Source organism: Odontesthes bonariensis, chromosome 2 (assembly GCF_027942865.1).
Source record: "Odontesthes bonariensis isolate fOdoBon6 chromosome 2, fOdoBon6.hap1, whole genome shotgun sequence".
Lineage (NCBI taxonomy): Eukaryota > Metazoa > Chordata > Actinopteri > Atheriniformes > Atherinopsidae > Odontesthes > Odontesthes bonariensis.
Window position 1 is genome coordinate 24,605,047 of NC_134507.1, and position 18,627 is coordinate 24,623,673.

At 40.3% G+C, this 18,627-nt stretch overlaps 1 protein-coding gene across 2 annotated transcripts in view; it reads left to right on the plus strand.

Moving 5' to 3' along the window:
- abch1 (ATP-binding cassette, sub-family H, member 1) overlaps nucleotides 1–15,158 on the plus strand; it is a 34,798-nt gene extending 19,640 nt beyond the window's left edge. For both annotated transcript variants that reach the window (XM_075480375.1, XM_075480385.1), the window contains exons 12-20: nucleotides 3,677–3,747; nucleotides 4,048–4,097; nucleotides 5,118–5,174; nucleotides 5,290–5,360; nucleotides 5,584–5,672; nucleotides 7,159–7,262; nucleotides 9,149–9,308; nucleotides 11,118–11,222; nucleotides 12,407–15,158. In XM_075480375.1, coding sequence (XP_075336490.1) covers nucleotides 3,677–3,747; nucleotides 4,048–4,097; nucleotides 5,118–5,174; nucleotides 5,290–5,360; nucleotides 5,584–5,672; nucleotides 7,159–7,262; nucleotides 9,149–9,308; nucleotides 11,118–11,222; nucleotides 12,407–12,513 — 814 coding nt within the window. In that variant the 3' untranslated portion in view covers nucleotides 12,514–15,158. The remainder of the gene's footprint in view (nucleotides 1–3,676; nucleotides 3,748–4,047; nucleotides 4,098–5,117; nucleotides 5,175–5,289; nucleotides 5,361–5,583; nucleotides 5,673–7,158; nucleotides 7,263–9,148; nucleotides 9,309–11,117; nucleotides 11,223–12,406) is intronic.
- Nucleotides 15,159–18,627: the final 3,469 nt, after the last annotated feature.

The window sequence follows — 18,627 nt, forward strand, 5'->3', positions numbered from 1 at the left end:
ATGTTGTTTGGAGCTGTGGAAGAGGTATAAAAATAGCGTTTTGTAGCGGCAAAACGATATGCCCCTCTGACTTCCAGGCTAACAACTTTTGGCTAAAAACGGTCAAATCGAAATTCTCATAACACATCCGAATGACATGATTTTGATATCGACTCAACGTATGTACTCCCAACATCCCATAAATTGACCTAAAGTGCATTTTACTCCGGATTATCCCTTTAAGATAACACAAAATAACACATTGCTATGTAATTTGGATCATTAAACAGTTTTAAGCGTGACGTTTGCGGTTGTCGATACTCACCAGCTCATCTTCAGAGTCTAACAATGCAAAAAAGTCCATGAAATTAATAGCCTAGCAAGCCAGACCAGTACAGCAAAAGGCTGTACATGGCCCCGGAGCAAATTCCATTTGCGGCCGCTAGAGGCGTCTAGATTTCTAGGCTATGAAATTACATGAAAACGATTAAAAATGAATGATCCTGCAGTGTTAATATTCAAGTAACATACACTTTAACCCTTGAAGTTTACATTTACTATGTTAACTTACTGGAATGTGTAAAAAACAAATTTTTTTTTTACTGCTGGACATGCCTGATAACAACGGATTTGTTCATACAGCTAACAGGGCATTCAGCTCTGATGCCAGACAGTAAATAAATGAACTAGCAGTGGATATTTCTCACTTTCCCTTGCTGTTGCTACTCTGTCCTCTCTGTCAGACTGTTTGTGGTCTCAGTTTGTTTGTTACTTTGTGGCAAAACAGGAGTTTCCACCTGTAGCACAGTCCCAAGGGCCTTTCTGAGCTGAGGGCTTCCATGTAAACTACACTTTTCAGCCATAATATCATGACCACCTGCCAAATATTGAGTTGGTCCTCCTTGTACCACCAAAAGAGGTTTGACAAAAAAAGATCTGGGGGATTCCTGGCGTGTCTGGCACCAGGAAGTTAGCGATAGATCCTTTGAGTCCTTCCCAAACATTTTTTGCAGAGCTTAGTGCTGTCCTTCTGGGGGAGGCTGCTGCTGTAGGGAACTGACTGTCAAGTATTAAAGCAACATCCATGAAAAGGCCACAGTGCAGGTTTGGTTTTAATGTTGTGGCTGATTGGTGTTTTCTGTGCCGACAGATTAAATCATTTCTCTGTCAGTCAGTACTGGGAGAAGCATTTTCAAATTACTGGAATAAAAGAGATATAGCGGTATAGATAATGGATGGATGGATGGATGGATTTGAATCAAACTCTAAATTCAGTCCCAGTGTGAGAGGTTCATCTCAAAATATCTGCTTAATCTATTAGAACAAGTCTTTAACTTCTTTTAAATTAGGCTTTTATTCAATTTTTTTGCAAATGTTCTTCTGAAGTGGACGTGAAACACAAAAATTTTTGTAAAATAGTTTGTTTTTTCACATAGAATTTACACGACCCTGCAGAGCTGCCGTCATGTGGGCGTGAGTCAGCCCTGTGGTTTGTTTGAGGTGTGAATCACATGTGTCGATCGAGGGTAGACAGTCTGGTCCCTCCGGTCCTTAATTTACCTGGGCAGGTCTCATTTTAGGGATAGCCAATCAGACGGCCATTCCCGCGGAATCATGTGCTGCTCATGTGACAAACCTGCTTAAAGAAAACAAAAGGTGGCCTTTTTTTTCACACCATGTGGCTGTGTGAGAATCATCTGAAGTGTTCAGTCAGCGACGTGTCCAACAGACATCACAGATGAAATTTTGGGCTCTTTTAATTGTGTGTTGAGTAGTATTGGTATTGGTTAGTAGTTAGTTAGTAGGTAAACAATTCTCAAACTATTTTTGCTGCCATCAAGGAAAACAGTTTCCATAAAGGGATGTCTTTGGTTAGCAACAGCGTTTAGCTAGGTGGTACATGTCAAAGTGGCATCCACAGGAATGGCAGGACCAAAAGTTTCCCAGCTGGTCAATGCCCAAAGCATCACTCTGTCCCCACCGGCTTGCATTTTCCCTGCAGTACATCCTGGTGTCATGTCTTTCCCAGGACCCGGCCATCCACATGATGTCACAAAATGTCAGTTATCAGAGCAGTTTATTTTCTTTCATTGCTCCATGGTCTAGTTCTGATGCTCATTTGTAGATGCTCTCAGCAGTGGACACGGGTCAGAATGAGCCCCCTGACTAGTCTGTGACTACATACGCAACAAAATCTGACACCTTTCTGTCAGAGCCAACATGAATTTAACCTACAATGTCTTTACATGGGAATCTGAATTCACAAAACCTTCACTACCCACATGCCTTAATGAGCCTTGACCCAGTCATCGGCTTCTTGGATCACTTTTTGTTTATCCTGATCACTGCAGACTGAGACTTCCCACAAGAACTGCAGTAATGGAAATGCTGTGACCCAGCTGTCTTGGCATCACAATGTGACCCTTGTAAAAGTCACTCAAGGCTTTTCTTTTGCTTCAAACACGTCAACTTCAACACAGACTGTTCAGTTGCTGCCTGATCTATCCTATGCACTGGCAGGTGCCGTTGTAACGAAATGATCATTGTTTTTACTTCACCTGTCAGTGGTCATAAAGTCGTGGCTGATCAGTATACACCAGAACAACATAAATGTTGACAACAGTAGAAAAAGCCAGGCTAAAAGATGCATTATATGGTGACTATGAAGTGGAAATGCTCTCGGAAATTTAAACACACGGAAACTGATGCAAAGAACCAAAACTTTTCCACCGTCTGCCTGCGAGACTTCGATAAACTTCCTCCTTCATACCTGCTATAATCAGAAGAGGAGACGAGAAACTATTAGAGATAAATGTGTCTTAATGAAAAACTGTTCCCCCTAAACAAATGTAATCATTTAACAAACTCGGAGCATGCTGCTGCTCTCAGTGGCTCGGCAGGACCGCGGCGCTGCTTTGTTTGTGTCGCAGGAATAATTAGCCCAGCTGACCTTCTAGTTTTATTTAATGATGTGAGCTTGCAGTCACATCACATTAATTAGCTGACTTTTCAAGGTTGAAAATGAGTTGATTAAAGTGAAGTAATGATAATGATATTAATAATACATTTCATTTATAATGCACTCTTCATCAGGGATCTCAGAGTGCTGCAAGGTAAAAGCAACAAGTTAAAAGCATTAAAGCATAATAAGGAAAAATAATAAAATACACAGATCAGCAGTCAAAGGCCTTTTTTGGATAAAAAGGTTTTTAGGCCAGCTTTAAAAGAGTCCAAACTCTGTGCAGCTGGAACCTACTGTTCCATAGGCAAGGTGCCGCCGAGCAGAAGGCTCGGTCTCCCATGGTGGAGATATGTGCCCATATCTTCGGACTCTCATCAGGACCCTGACAGCGTTGTTTTTAATGTATTGCAGCTTCTGGATGTACCTGCCAGGAATCGTGGTGAAGACTCCGGGATCAAAGCAATATTTGGTCTTCTTAAGTAAACATTAATGAATTCTCCCTTTTTTAATAGGGGGAAATCTGTTGATGAATGACTGATCTGATCAGTTATATGACAAATCTCTTATCTATCTCACAAGTCGTCTTATTTCAAGATTCTATTAATCAAATTAGCATCTTTAGCGTCTTAGTTCTCCTATTTCCGCCTCGATGACAGCATTAACTCTCCAGTTTTTCTGATCGCAAGCTGAAAGTGAAACAGATTTTCAGAACCGTGACTGTCCCTGGTTTTATAGGATGCTCCAGCGGCAGGTTTCGAGGGAGGTGATCGATGGCGGATCTGTTCATGTTTGGCTGGACCTGACAAGTAAGATCCTCACCTGTTTGTCTGTTTTTATGACTTTTTATTGTTGTGTTTTTATGAATTAAGTTTGTAGCTGGTGTCAACTTATAGGTCAAACACGATGTCTTAAATGTTTCTTTTTTTCTTGTTCTGTTTGCGTGACGTGTGAGAAGATTGTCAAAGCAAATTAAAATGTATGGATCATCTAGTAACATATAAGAGAAGCTGAAAAATTAATGTTTTCATTGACGTGACACATCATCATCATCATATCCTGGGACCCTGAGAAGTCAAAGTAAAGTTTTTTTTTTTTATGTTTTCCAGATCAACAAATTGCCCTCATGCTCCAGGGGAAACTACACGAGGCCTTTCAGGTACATATGTGACTCAGTTGCTGATTAATCTCAAAGGATACACAATATTATCATTAAACAGTAGCCACAAGTTATTTTTGAGTTATGGGACTAAAAAAACTAGGTGAATCTTGAATGAAAAATGCTTTTAAGATGAGCTAATATTTTACATGAAACCGTAACATTTGATATGTTTTCTTTATTCTATAGTAAATAAAAATATTACTTTATGAAATTTCCAAATCATTGCATTCTGATTTTATTTACATTTCCAAATCTTTTAGAATTGCTGGCTGTGTTGCTGTTTTAGGGCGGTTTCGTAGAAACACGACTAAACTGTGTCCAAAAAGAAAGACTTAGTTCATTTTCATGGTCTGTAATCACATTTGCAGAAGAATACCAGCACTCACTGTGGTTAAGACTAGTTCAACCAGGGGCAAGCGTCAACACGACCATGTTACGGCAAAAAGCTTTTATCAGCGTACAGAAAAATGTCAGATTCAACAATATAACAAATACATGTTAGTTAAATCAGCACAAAACGTTCCTAATCTTCTAAGAGGTGTTTGTCTATTAAAGCGAAAGGTGTGGCTTTCAAAAGTGACGACATAAGGAAATATCTTTGATAAGATACACAAAAAAAAAACTGATATCATACAGAAATAACAAATCTGTATCAACAAGATAACTATAGGAAGAGATTATATACAGTAGAAGTGGAATAAATAACTAGAATGATCAAACAGAAAAAAAGCCGTGTGAGCTGACTGAATAAAGAGTGTCCCAATGAATAAAATTTAGCTTCTAAGTATAGTATGAGATAACCAAATCTGTACGTCCCACATACAGTAAGTGTAAGGCAATAGCTCTGTTTTATCAAACCACACAGAAAATATTCATGTGTGTAAGGAACTAAGGGGGAAAGCAGAAAAACATTAGAAAAGAGGCTGAAGTGGAAAACATCTCATATATCCGGTCATGATTTCACTTAAAGCTGATGAACAATACCAGACTAAAGATCTCTTTGCTCTCTGTCTGCAGGCTTTTGTGGACAATAAGATGGGCAGTATGTCGTATTTAGCTGCTATGCCGATAAAGGTGGGAGATTTTATTGAAATTCTACAGAATATTCTAAGGATGTTTTAAAGAGCTTCTGATTAATCTATGTGCAGCTTAAAAATAAAACAGTATCCCTCTTGTTGGCATCTTCTAGTTTGAGGAGCCAATCTATGGAAATGAGAACACAGACTTCTCCACATTTGTGACTCCTGGAGCCGTGCTCAGGTCTGTACAGCGAGCTGGTTAAAGAACACGTTTGTTTAGGGTTGAAACAACTTATTAATTAACTGACTGGACCTGTGCTGTTTGGTTTGTTTTCTTTAAGATGAAGCCAGACAGAATTAAGTTACTTATTTAATCATAATTTGGGAAGTATGTAAAGGCCGTGCCTTTCTTTACCCTTTCTTTACCAACTTTCTCCCTTTCCTCTTCATCTCGGTCGCTCTAGTATCACCTTCTACCTGGCTGTGGGGCTGACAGCGCTCTCCTTCGTCCTGGAGAGGAAGGAGGGGCTTTTGGACCGATGCACGGTCTCAGGTGAGATGTTGAAGTTTACATTGCTCCCATAGTGCTACACAAGCCCAAAAGTTGTGTCGTAATTGGACATATTAATCTCATCTAAGGTTTGTGAGATCACTCAAACACTCACTCAAACACCTCAAATGTGAATAATGTCACTTAAGTTTGGACGTTGGTGAAGCAGAGAATGGAAGATTTTGGAAAACATCAACAATAAAACATATAGTCTAATTATTTGTCCTTAAACTTCCTCCAAATTAGATAATCTAGGGCTAGAAATGAAGACTAACATCATTAAATTCCTTTTAAATAAAAAGGGAAGGAATGAGAATCCAGTCAATGTATCTTAGAAGTGTAATTTCAGACATGACCAGTAGAGGGAGGAACATGATCACAGCAGAATATGAAGACGTCCTCTTTTACTCGTTCTTTAGGTTTTTTGTTGCTTACAAATAAGTAATAAATAATCACTATAGATATGTAATTTGCATCTTTGCATGTTGGTCATTTAAATGAATATCGTGTTGAATAATTAGAATAATGAGTCAGCATGTAGCTGAAAAATGTCAAACAAAAATAGCTTATTTCATCTTAATATCACGAACGTGTTAAAGATACATTATCCATCCACAGTAGGTCTGGTTGAGCCTTCCTTTTCTGTATTTTGAATGATGTGGGCCCATTTAAAATCAAAGTAGATAAATATAAATTGTGAAAATAAACTAAATTGTGAGGGTTAAATAAGGAAGGGGCTTTGAGTTCAGGCTTTAGCCTTTACCTTTAGTGTTCACTTATGCTGTTTTTTTGCTAGAAATGAACCGTTTCTTCTTTGTAAGTGAAATAGAGCTACTTATAATGACCTCAAATGAAGTGCTAGACACACATTCAAGACTATCTATACAGGGCTTTATCACATTATACATTAAGTGCATATAATTTTCATACACATGGGTGGAAGCATTGGGGGAAATGTAGGATTCAGTATCTTGCTCAATCACTCTCCTCCTGAGCTTCAGCCACCCATTTTTGTCCTACAACCTGTCCAAAACGCAAATATCTTAAAGCTGATCAGCAAATTCTAACTTTTGACAACCTAAAATGCATCAAATATTGGGCATTCTGCTTTAAAAGGTTATTTTTTCACAATCAACTAATCGGTAAGTAGTCGGATTCCTGAAAGTCATTTTAGGTGATCTACACTTTTATTAGTCAATAAAAGAGTGTAAAAATCATTGTGTTTTCTTAAATATCGAATTAGCAGTTTATATGCAAAGATGGGACCCTCATCATCCCTTCAAATTGGTACAAACAAACACATTTATTTAACACTTCATGTTTTTGTGGCAATTATAGTTTGGAGTTAGTTTATTGGTTGCAGTTTGTGCAGCGGCTCTTTGAATAAACACCTTTATATGCCTGCATCTGGGGTAAATTCTAGTTTGATATTTGGCATATTCTGTCTGTTCATCCCTGAAGCTTCATCCCTTTTCTTTCTGTCTACCAGGTGTGAGCTCCTTGGAGACAATGCTGGCTCACCTCTTCTCTCAGCTGTTTGTCATCAGCGTTCAGATCCTCCTGATGCTCCTCTTCATCCTGCTCGTCTTCAAGGTTGATGCAATAAAGACATACTTGCACACCACACACGTGCGCAGAACAGGCACACACTTCAAATACAACTTTATTGACTGAGGAATGAGGATTTGCAGGTGCAGAAATGAGACAAACAACCAAATGACTGATAGAAATAACAGGCATAAACAATCATTTAGTTATGAAAACACAACCAAAGTGCCTCCTAATACGGTTTGGTTTGAGTTTGACATGTAGGAAGCGGTTCGGACATCAGCCTGGCTGGCCTCTGACTTTACTTACATTAGATAAGAATAATTATACTAATATGACCTTACTGTATCAACCATGCAGCTCAAATTGACCTTTATTCTTAAAGATTGGCACATATCTTCCAAACAAACAGTTTTGTGTGTGTCCAGCAGACCCTGAAGGTGATCGAGCATCCGTAAACCTGAGTAATCCGTCCGTTATTGATCCTTAGCAGAGATGTATTTGGAGTCAACAGGACGAGGGTCGTCCGTGTATGTTGAGTCCATGATTTAAGGGTGTGTGCTCTGTGCCTGTAGCTGTGAGCGTGTGTGTTAATGAAGGTGCTGAAGTCCAAAGAGACCACCGCTCTATAAATCATTTCCCGTCTTGGCCGTATCCAGGGATCATTCCAGGATCGCCACGACAACAGCCTTTGATTGCTGTGGCAACCGAGTGGTCATGTGGACTCCTGGTGCAGGTCTATTTTTGCACGTCGTCAGGGGAGACACGGATTGTGTCGTAACACACCGAGGAGCGCACCGACACACATACACACACACATGCTTCAGTCAAGTTAGGAGAGTTATCACCTTGAATCCTCTGAGCTGAGACCTGCAGGCTTTTCTTAGTTTTTATATGACTTTGAATAATGTCTTGTGAGTGATTTACAACCAAACTAAATCAGCAGTGACATTTCTCTCCACTTCTTCTGGTTATTTTTGGCTGAAGATCAGTCCGGAACATCAGGGAGTGTTCGTGTCTCTGCAGAACTTTCCTTTATTTCATGATCGTATCTATAAAGGAGTTCTGCTCTGAGTTTAAATGCAATTTCAGACACAAGACGGACGATTTAAACCCAGTTAATAGGGCCTGATTTTACACACCAATAGTGCATGCTTCTGAACACATTATAGAAACATTTTATGAGTTTAAATTGAATTCAAATGTAACATCTTTTGTAGGAAAAACTGTTTTACTTAACATTTTATCTGCATGTATATTATGTAGCCTCTAATGGTGAAAGAAAAAGTTTTGAATTCCCTTTCCCTTTTTTTATGCTGCATGTGCACACAGTAAAAACATAAAAAGGGGTTTAAATATGTTTTTAGGAATTAAAATAAAAGCATGTACATATTTGCAGCTGACAAAATGCTCAGTTTTTTTGGGAATTGATCACATTGATACATTTTGTTTACTTAAGAATGGCCACGTTTGCAGTAATAATTCACAGCATAACCTTCCTTGTAAAATGCTTTACATTCGTTCTGGTCCTTACAATATGAGCATTTCACGGCTGTTGTTCTGGTCTATTTATTATACGTCACCAGTTTACCGCTATAATGTGACACTTAAGGTGATGAATTTAGTGTTTATAATTCATTTCGAAGGTCCAGCTGCTGAGCACAGCTGCAGCTGCTCTCCCTCTCTGTGAGGGGTTGAGAGTCGTTGTAGTTTGGACCACGGCTGCTGCTGTCAGGCTGTTTGAACTTCCTGTGCACTTATAAGAGATATTACATTCCACAGGGACTGAGGAATACAGTATCTTCAATACAGCCAGCAACAGTTTGCACTGCTGCATGTGAACTGCTGCATGTGAACGATCACAGCCAGAATCATCCTTGAAGCTGCCATCTTTTCTCACCCCTGCATCCCGTCTTTCTTTCTCTGCACAGAATCCAAATGAAGGCTCCTTGGTTCTGGTCGTAGTTCTGATCGTGCTGCAGGGCGTCAGCGGCATCTCGTTCGGCCTCGTCATCTCGGCCGCAATCGACGACGAGCAGAGCGCCAACCAGGCCGCCCTGGGAATCTTCTACCCCAACCTCATCCTCAGTGGTAAGCCTTCAGAGGTAGAGTTATGAAACCTGTTCTCCCTGCCAGTTAGAAAGAAATCTGCGTGAGTGGGAACTTTCTTGAAAAGCACAGTAGGTGTCCAATTGCTGGAGCATTATTGAACCAGAAAAGCCGATTAAAGACTCTTTGATGCGAACTGGGTGTAAGTCTGTGTGTGGGTGGTACAGATGAATATTTTTTTAGAGCATGAAGTTATTCTGAAATGAATAAATCTTAGTTGTAGCGAGAAGGGAGAAGGACCCAAACGCAGGACTACAGCAGAAGAAGGTGAAGTCAGACCGTGAAGATGAATGGTGGTTTTATTAAAGCTGAACGGAAGACACTGCAAAGGCACATTACGAACAGAAAGTGACACGAACTCAATGGATGAGTGGGTGCAGGTGAGTAACGATGAAAAGGAACAGGTGGCAACTTTCAGGAGGTCGCAGAGGGCAAAGGCAGAATGAAATGACAAAATAAGCCAAACAATCTAAATCAAAACAAACCAAGAAACAAAACCAAGGAAAAGCCTTTTCTCATCGTGGTGTAGTCGGATTGTGTGCAACATGGTTGGTCCACAGTTCAGAACAATGGAAATTCATCACCTTATTTAAGTTGTAAGATTTATTTGACTCACTGAAATCTTTCAGAACGTGCTGCTTTGCTGTGTTGAGAAATGTTGGACTTGTGGGGGACAAGGGTTAAGGTTTCTTTATACAATATTCAAATCTTAAGTTCTTGCTTTCCTCCATTGCATAATCCACCTCCTTAATTTAAAACACTCCCATAAAGAGAGATAAGATCCAGGTCCAAATTGTCCTGTTTTATCAGAGTTAGAAAGATTTATGAGCTGCTGTTGCTGCTGCTCACGGTAGTTTCCTAAGTCATATATTACCCCTTTAATGTACAGTACTGTGCAAAACTCGTCCTTATGTTTTACTTCAAAGCAGCCAGACTTTATTGTCATCTTTTAAAATGGTGTTGAGCTATAGTTCTCCAGGCTTTCTGAAGATCTTTAAAAGTTTTTCTCTGGATCTTGGCTGCTTTTTCACCCATTTTCAGTCCGGTCCTTGTACCTGACTATTTTCAGAATGAGTTTTCTGTTAAATAATCAGCCTGACACTGGCCTATGAATCATTCAAGCATTAAAAAATGCACCTAACTAAATGTTTGAACCAGTGTTGTGGGTGCACAAAACAGACAAGTTAGCAAAGAGCCTATTTTAAATGGTATCTTTGTTACTATTGAGTATTTTTGCAGCAACAAGCTGATTCCCAAAGAGCTATTAGCTGAAAGCATGGCATATCTCAGCATGGTGTGCTTGAAACATCATTATGTTACGTATTTGCTTAAGAATATGCAGACACGATTTGGCTAACTGCTTTTCGTGTGACTGTTGGGGGTTTAAAATCTTGGAAATAACAGGAAGGAAACTCATCACATGACCCTTATCTTTTAACTTGAGCTTTTAGGCCTTAAAGTGCTTGAAACATAAATCTGAGCATTTGGGAAAAAATGAAAAGTGTGCAAACTCAGATTATGTGACGACTGAATGATATAGAACTTCTGGTAAATAAACCATGAAGAGGGATTATTTTCCCAGCTGCTCAACAGCTGAACTTTGAACCTTTTATAGTATTTTTGTTGCCACTTCCTTCTCTGACTTGAATTGTAAAAAAAAAAAAAACAATACAAGGAAGAGATTATTTATTTTAAATGGTTGCTATGCTATTTATTATTGAATCCAGCCACAAATTGTGCTTTATTTATTAGCAACATCTTACAATGTGGCCTCTCTGTGCTGTGATGTAGGTATCATCTGGCCTGTGGAGTGCATCCCGTATCCTCTCCGCTACCTCAGCCTGGTTCTTCCTCAGACCTACGCCTCAGAAGCCCTTCGCTGCATCATGTACAGAGGTAATGTGCATGCGCATGTTGCACAACACTCACACAGCAGCTTTGTGTTGTGACAAACTGCTGCAGGTAGCATGTGTAAGAGTCACCTGCAGGCACACGCTTTAGATTGTTACGTTATACACAACACGTCCTGTCATCTAAATCATTAATCAGCTGTGGGTCCCGTCTAACTCCCCTTCCTGGAATGTGCGGTGTCGTGGTTTCGCTCTGTCTCCCAATCTTTTCTCCTTCTTCTGACCTCATCGCCTCCGAACAATAAGACCTTACGACAGCCCGAGCTCCCTCCGTGTTACACGATACACGGGAAAGAAGAGGTGCCGGTTCCTGTTGGAAAACCTTATCGCTAAGGTGCAGCAGAAGGCGAGACGCAGGCCGAAGTTGGCAGTGTCAGAATTCAATGTGGGGGATTTAAATTTAGCAACCTCCAACATTTGCTGATTGAATTGTTTTGTTTGAGTTCTATTACTGTACGCGCTTGGATTCAGTATGACCTCGCTAAGCCTGCATACACATGACAGCACATTTAAATGCGTATGAGCACATGTGTTATCTGAGAAACCCCAAATATAAGTGCGAAGGGGAACTTACTCATCACGTTGAGTCAGATTTATGTTCTGCTTAATTATTCAACACATTAAGGTTTCAAAAACTTCACTTAGACATGTATATCATTTTCCCTGTAGGGACAGAGGGTTTGACCTTCAGTTTGGGACATTAAATGGGGATTTTGTCTCAGATACAGGCTCCCAAAAAGGGTCAAAACACATGGCTAAAAGTAGAGAGCTTATTTTCTTCAAACCGCAGCTCAAAAACAATTTTTAAAACAAGTTTTATATCCACCAAATATTTGTTCTCTTCCAAAGGTTGTCTTCTTTTTACCTTTCTTTTCTGCACCATTTCTGCTGGAGCTGGTGTTGCCAGATTTTGTGAATGAAACAATCAACCTGATCAGTGAAAGCAAGCCCAAAGCAAGTGACTGGGTTCTTAAAAAGTCACTCATATCGAGCCCATCTGGCAACTCTGTAGCATTGAGCATCAAATGTAAAACAGCAGTGTGTGTCACTTTGTGAGTTCTCTTCTGGGATGCAATCTTGCTTATACGGACACATTTTATCCATAGCTGTGTCCACATTTTGCCTCATGTTTATTCATTATTCATGCTAACTGTATAATCTTCTCACCAGGCTGGGGTCTGTCTCAGATGATGGTGTGGCGAGGCTTCGCCGTCACCCTGGGTTGGAACACTTTCTTCCTCGTCCTGGCGACAGTCATCTTGAAGCTGAGGACGTGACAGCCTCACCCCAGAGGACAGCCTCCAGAGTGGGCACGGAGATGCCAGGTGAAGCCCAAGAGCCAACAAGTCGCCTGGATCTCTTGCCTGTGGATAGACTTGGACAACAGAAATCAAGAGAAAAAAGGAGAGAGGAGGAGGAGAGTCACTGCGGTTTAACAAACTGATGCATCAGTCTCCCTCCTCCAGATTATCTGTCTCACACACACACACACACACACACACACAGTCCTGTTGTCCCCAACCAGCTGTCTGATCCTGTAACAGTTGCTTTGGTCTGTTCGAAGTGTAATTTCAGGATGCTGCAGGTGGAAGATATGCACACGTACAATCCAACAACATTTGTTAAAGACTGGATGTTACCTAAGAACAGTGTGTAGTCTTATAGTTTGTTTCACATCTGTCTGCAGCTTCTTGAAACCTTTCACCCCCTAAATGGCCATGAACCAACTCAGGATCACTTTTTAAGCGTTTCTGTTTGCCTGCCGTCTTAACGCTCTGTTTTACTTCTTATTTGACTATAATCGGAGCCTGAAAAGTCCATACAGTATTCGCCATTTCCCCGAAGATTTGCATTTATGAAGAATATGAAGGTTAACCTTAAAGCAGAAGTCTTAGCACAAGAAAAAAAAGATTCTCTACAAGAAAATGCAAAAATGTACCTTTCCCAAGCAGAAAACTGAGAAGAGGGTTGTTGCACAATGTTGTGGGAACGCAGACGAGGGTTAAAAGTGATGATTGCTTCATATTGCTCAGAAAATGATCACACATTCAGGCTTCCCACAGCTTCTCTCTCATTGCTTACTTGTGATATTTGTGTTTGATTTAACATCCTGTCTCGTTGTGACAGGAAGTGGTAACTGTGTTTAATCTCACTGTGTTACCAGGTGCTCAAATGTGTCGTCATCGTTCAGGTTGATGTTCTCCATAACTTTGTGCCTGCAGTTCAAGTGGGAAAAAGTTGGTGATGGGAAAATTTCTGTACCGTATCTTTATATTGTTTTGATCACTCTCTACTTTGCTGGACAGAGTGGAGGCTGTCGGATAGATTTCTGGTCACAGATTTGTCATATCGTGCTCCCAAAGCTGTCTGCAATCGTGCAATTTTTATTTTTTACTTAAAAGCTTCAAAACTTCATGAATTTTTCGTTAGCAATGTTGCACAACTGAAGCACACGGGAGTAAAGCCGCTTGGGGTTTAGCACGTCACCGAGATGGTGTCATTGCTGTGAAGAAAAAGATGAAAAATCGAAGCAAAATTTGAATCATAGCTGCTGTTTGAAGTCAGAAAACCTTGTTTTTCCTCCGTTTGATTGATGAATAATCTGATATGAAGAAAGACGCATTTAAGAGTGCTTTAACGTGTGTCTGAAGGTGTTTTTATAATGGAGATGTATTTTTGTGTGTATTGTGTATAAACAAGCATGGAACAATAACATTCAAAAAGGCTAATGCAATCAGATTAGACAAAGATAGAAGTGCTCCATTAATAATAAACAGTATCCACTCCTTTATGTGCACCTGTATGAAAACAGGACCTACGCGTCTCTAAGGCAGTAATCTGTATGCACATATATCCTGCCTTCAGATAAACGTCTGACGGCAGAAATGATCTAAACTCTCATTTTCTTTCAAAATAGAAATCTCTGACAAAGCCAGAGTTTATTATGAAAAGCACCAGACCAGCATGACATGTTGTGCCAGTCAAAGATTTCAAATGTTTACATACATCAATGCTAAATAAATCTTTGTTCTTTCTATATTTTCTCTCTGTTCAGCTGTAGATCTGAGCACATATACCTGCATGTCTGCTTTACATTTGTCGTGTCCCTGCTGCACATTTTTGATGGACATTGTTTGGTGAAAGAAGTGACCGCTTGCTTTTATGCTTATGTCCTGACGCTTTTATCCAAAACAGCTCACAGCCAAATCCCAGGTAGGCAGGTAGCATACTACTGGAGGTAATACCTTTCATGCAGGAGGGTCTGGATTCGAACCTGGTCACCCACTTGAAAGGCAGCAATCTTACCACTACACTATCCAGTTACAATCCTCATCTGGCTCCTGTATATGCTGAAGCTCTATTTATACCCTCTGTGCCTCGCTTAACTCCCATCACCTTTATTAAACTGCTGTAAAGCGGTAGACTGTCTCTAGTTAGATTGGTACAGCTTATGTGAAGGTTTGGGCATTATTAGCTTATTTTGTTTTTTTTAATGTTTTGGACAGTTGGAATACTGCTGCCAAAAACTGTGTTTTATCTGTGCAAGACTGGTGATGCTTGTTAAAATGTGCTCTGATTTAATTGAATACCCCCATGTTTGCCGTTGACAGCAACCGACTCTGTTAAAAGATTTAAGTTGCAATTTTCCTGCTGAAGACGCTGTTCCAGACGAGCCGCGGGGGGGGCTCTCTGAGCAGAATTTGATGTCCTTCAGATTAAGAGTTGCAGTTCACGTGAACAGTGGTTTGTATTGCCGGAGTTAATCGCAACCAATGTGCTCCAAACTCCAGTCGACTACCTCCAAAGGGCATGTGAAGCGTTTCCACTCCTGTGTTGTGACTTGTTTGCACTGTGATAGCAGACATGCTTCAATGAAGTTCTGTTCATTTGTTCTGAAACAATAAACTTCACTGTAAAGTCCCACCTTTGTCGTGTTCTGAATTATGAGGTTACAAAAACACGGTCATGGCTGACAGAGGAATTCAATTACATCACTCTTGCTTGCCTCACTGTGTAGCTCGTTGTCAAGGTGATAACCATGACCCTGTTGCCTTCACATCCCCACCTGACTGGCTATGGTTGACTGTTTGAACTGTGTGTGTTTGTGTAGTTAACACTCATGCTAGGACACCTTTTGGCTTAAGGGAAATGAACTGTAAATTCTAACGTCATGAAATCCCTCTTAAATGATGGAATCTCAACTTTGTTTGAGCCTTTTGTGTACTGGTGATTAGGAGTCTGTGTTGGCCTAAGTAGGTTCACAAATTGAGCACATATATCGTCTATTTATTGAGCATATTTAAAGGTGATAGAGAATGGTTGAATGGGGCATTAATCCTTGTTCTGTGATGTGATATGTAGTCCAAAAAAATAGATATATAGCTATATAGCTATAGAGTAATACACTGACTGAAAAGAAAGCTCATTCCCTTTAGATATAATAATAAAAAATAAAGAATAAAAATATATGAATATAAAATGTACAAGGTGTGTACAACAATACACAGTATCCAATATACAGAGCAACAACAGTGCAGCTTCATTAGTGCAATTTTAATGATGGTAAAGTGACTGGGGCAGGTTATGAGGTGATTATGAAGTGTTCATAAGTCCAACTGCAAGGGGGAAAAAACTGTTTTTGTGACGGGAGGTTCTGGTCCGAATGGACCGAAGCCTCCTGCCCGAGGGGAGTGGTGCAAATAGAGAAGGGTCAGCTGTGATCCGACCTGCTCGCCCCATAGTCCTGGAGACGTGCAGGTCATGGATAGATGGGAGGCTGCAGCCGATCAGCTTCTCAGCGGAGCGCACAGCTCGCTGCAGTCTGTGTCTGTCCCTGTCGGAACTGACCCTCGACTGAGCAAAATTCCGACTGAAGCCTGCTCGGAATCGTGCAAGGTTTGTGAAACTGTACTCCGTGAAATGCGCAGAGAAAAGGAAAAGTCGGCGGTTGTATGTACAGGGGATGCTGTTAAAAATAAATAAAAGCCATTGATCGCGAACATTGCTTTCCGGGGGAAGAATATGTAACGATCGTAGTCCGCTGGAAGGCACACCTGTTCAAGTTTCTTGCCGAAGGGGCGTGTCTGAAACGGGGTGGCTGTGGATTTGGGTGTGGGGGAGGCGATTGCTGAAAAAGTGACATCACTTTTTCACGAAAACGGATTGGCACTTTTTCTGGGGGATATTCAAAAAACGGGAGTAGGCCTTCTTGAAACAGAGGTTCTGACACTTGCTGGCACTTCGTGTGTACTCCCCACAGCGGGGAGACTCAGAACTAACACCAAAAACGTGAAAAAGATGATTTTGATTCTCTATCCCCTTTAAACACATTTGTGTGCCATTAGGTGAGCAGTTTTCCAGTAAATTGTCTCTTAGTCTTGCGTTGCCTGGGTTCAGTTTAGTGTCTAGTTCCACCTTCTCAGCAGCAGTTGTCCCCAGTTTCCCTGTTCAGGTCATCGGCTCCACTCACTCACCTGTGTTCAATCCTCTTAGCTGCAATCATTCACTCAGTTCCTCCACAGTATTTAAGCTCCCTGGTTTCTCTTGATCTTTGTCATATCCTCACTGTTACCGCCTCATCTCAACTCGATGGTACCTAATGTTCACAGTCATTATCAGGTTAGTTTGTTCTTAGATTTCTGTTCGAGCAGTTTAGCTTTTTGGTGCTCGGCTGCATTTCCTGTTACAGTTTAAGAATAAAACGTATAAATAAAGAAGTTTCCTGCTACCTCCTGCCCTCATCCGTGCATGCATTTAGGTCCTCATCTCTCCACTATCCACCAAATTGTTACACTGGCTCTCAAAAATATATATAATTGTTTAAAGAGCAAACATTATCCAAGGGGCAAAAATAAAACCTGAAAAATAAGATAAACTGTTGGGATTTCCAAACTGCTATAAGAACATTTTATTGAATCCTAAACAGACAATAGGTCCTTAAATGACTAAATATACTAAATAAGCTCCTCTTTCCAGAGTGAAAATTGAACTTCAGTCATCAAATTTGGCCTTTTGTGATCACATTCAATATTTTTAGTTCCCATCAAGAGCAACATTTTACCTGTATGGATATTTTTATTTTAGTCAACTAATCTAAGCATCAAATCCAATAATGCGTTAATTTATCTCCCAACTCCTTCCTGTCTGTGGCAGTCGGCACCAAATTATCTGATGATGCTGGTGATGAGTCTCTAAAGTGCATCACTCTCATTAGGTTTCGTTCTTAAAACATCCGGGCGATACAGCTTTCAACAAATTTCTCTCGAACTGGAGTAAGCAAGACGTGTGTTGGACAGTGTATCAGTGGGAAATAATTCCACTGCTCGTGCTTTGGAGTTTTTAATAGTAATGTCTGGTTGACTCACTTGTTTTCAGTAGCTTTTGGAAAACAATAGAGCAAAAGAAAAGCCTCAAGAAAAATAGAAAAATGTGCATTTCATCCATAAGCAGCAAATAATACAATATTAGTTCTGGGAATGTGATGCATGAAAGTACCCTGGCAGCACGATTTAAGCCAAATTCATACATCCACAGATCAGCAGGCTCTACATTAGTTGAGGAAACTGAATTCCAGGTCCACTAATCAGTCACCTTGGCTTTCCACAAATCTATCAGTGAATGCATCTTAACCACCAAAATGCCCCCCACCTTCCTGTCCTCACCATTTGATGTGAGAAAAAATAACAAATGTTTGACTCAAAAAAACACAAAGCCAACACAGGATAAGATCCAACCATTTGGCACAGCAGACACTGAACTTTTAACGTCAGCTTTCCTGCTGTTAGCCACAGTTTTAACAAAGTTTCTGAGGCTTTGATGCATCTTGTTTTACTTCATGAACGTCTACATGCAGAAACTCAATCAAAACCTGGAAACCAGGGAGGCTGTGATCCTAACAAAACCAGATGTTGATAGTTGTCAAGAGGGTTTAGGCAAAATAATGCTGTCGTTGCTAATCAGCACCAAGGAAAGATTGATGTTTTCTGAAAAAATACCTTGTACAGACATTTTGGAATCAGCTAAGAGGCTCTCGTGAACACTTGCTGGATCAGTATACATGGTGGGAACATAGCTTTTGTTTTTTCCTTGACTGCATTTTTATTAAAGGGCACTGAACTTGGAAATGAAATAACAAACAGTCGGTACTTCCTATCTCTAATGAGGCTGTACAAAGATACATTTATATGCTAGGGTTGGAAATAAAATGAAAAAAAAACTGAACAAAATCGTCACAATGAGCCGCAAAATCATGGAGGTGTAGATAGAACCACTAAACAGCTTCCTTATCACATAAGAACAGATTTTACTGAACACAAAACTAATTCAGCACTAATGTTCAGACTGTAGATACACAGCACTTCCACTCAGAGCCAACAGGGAATGCCTGAGCC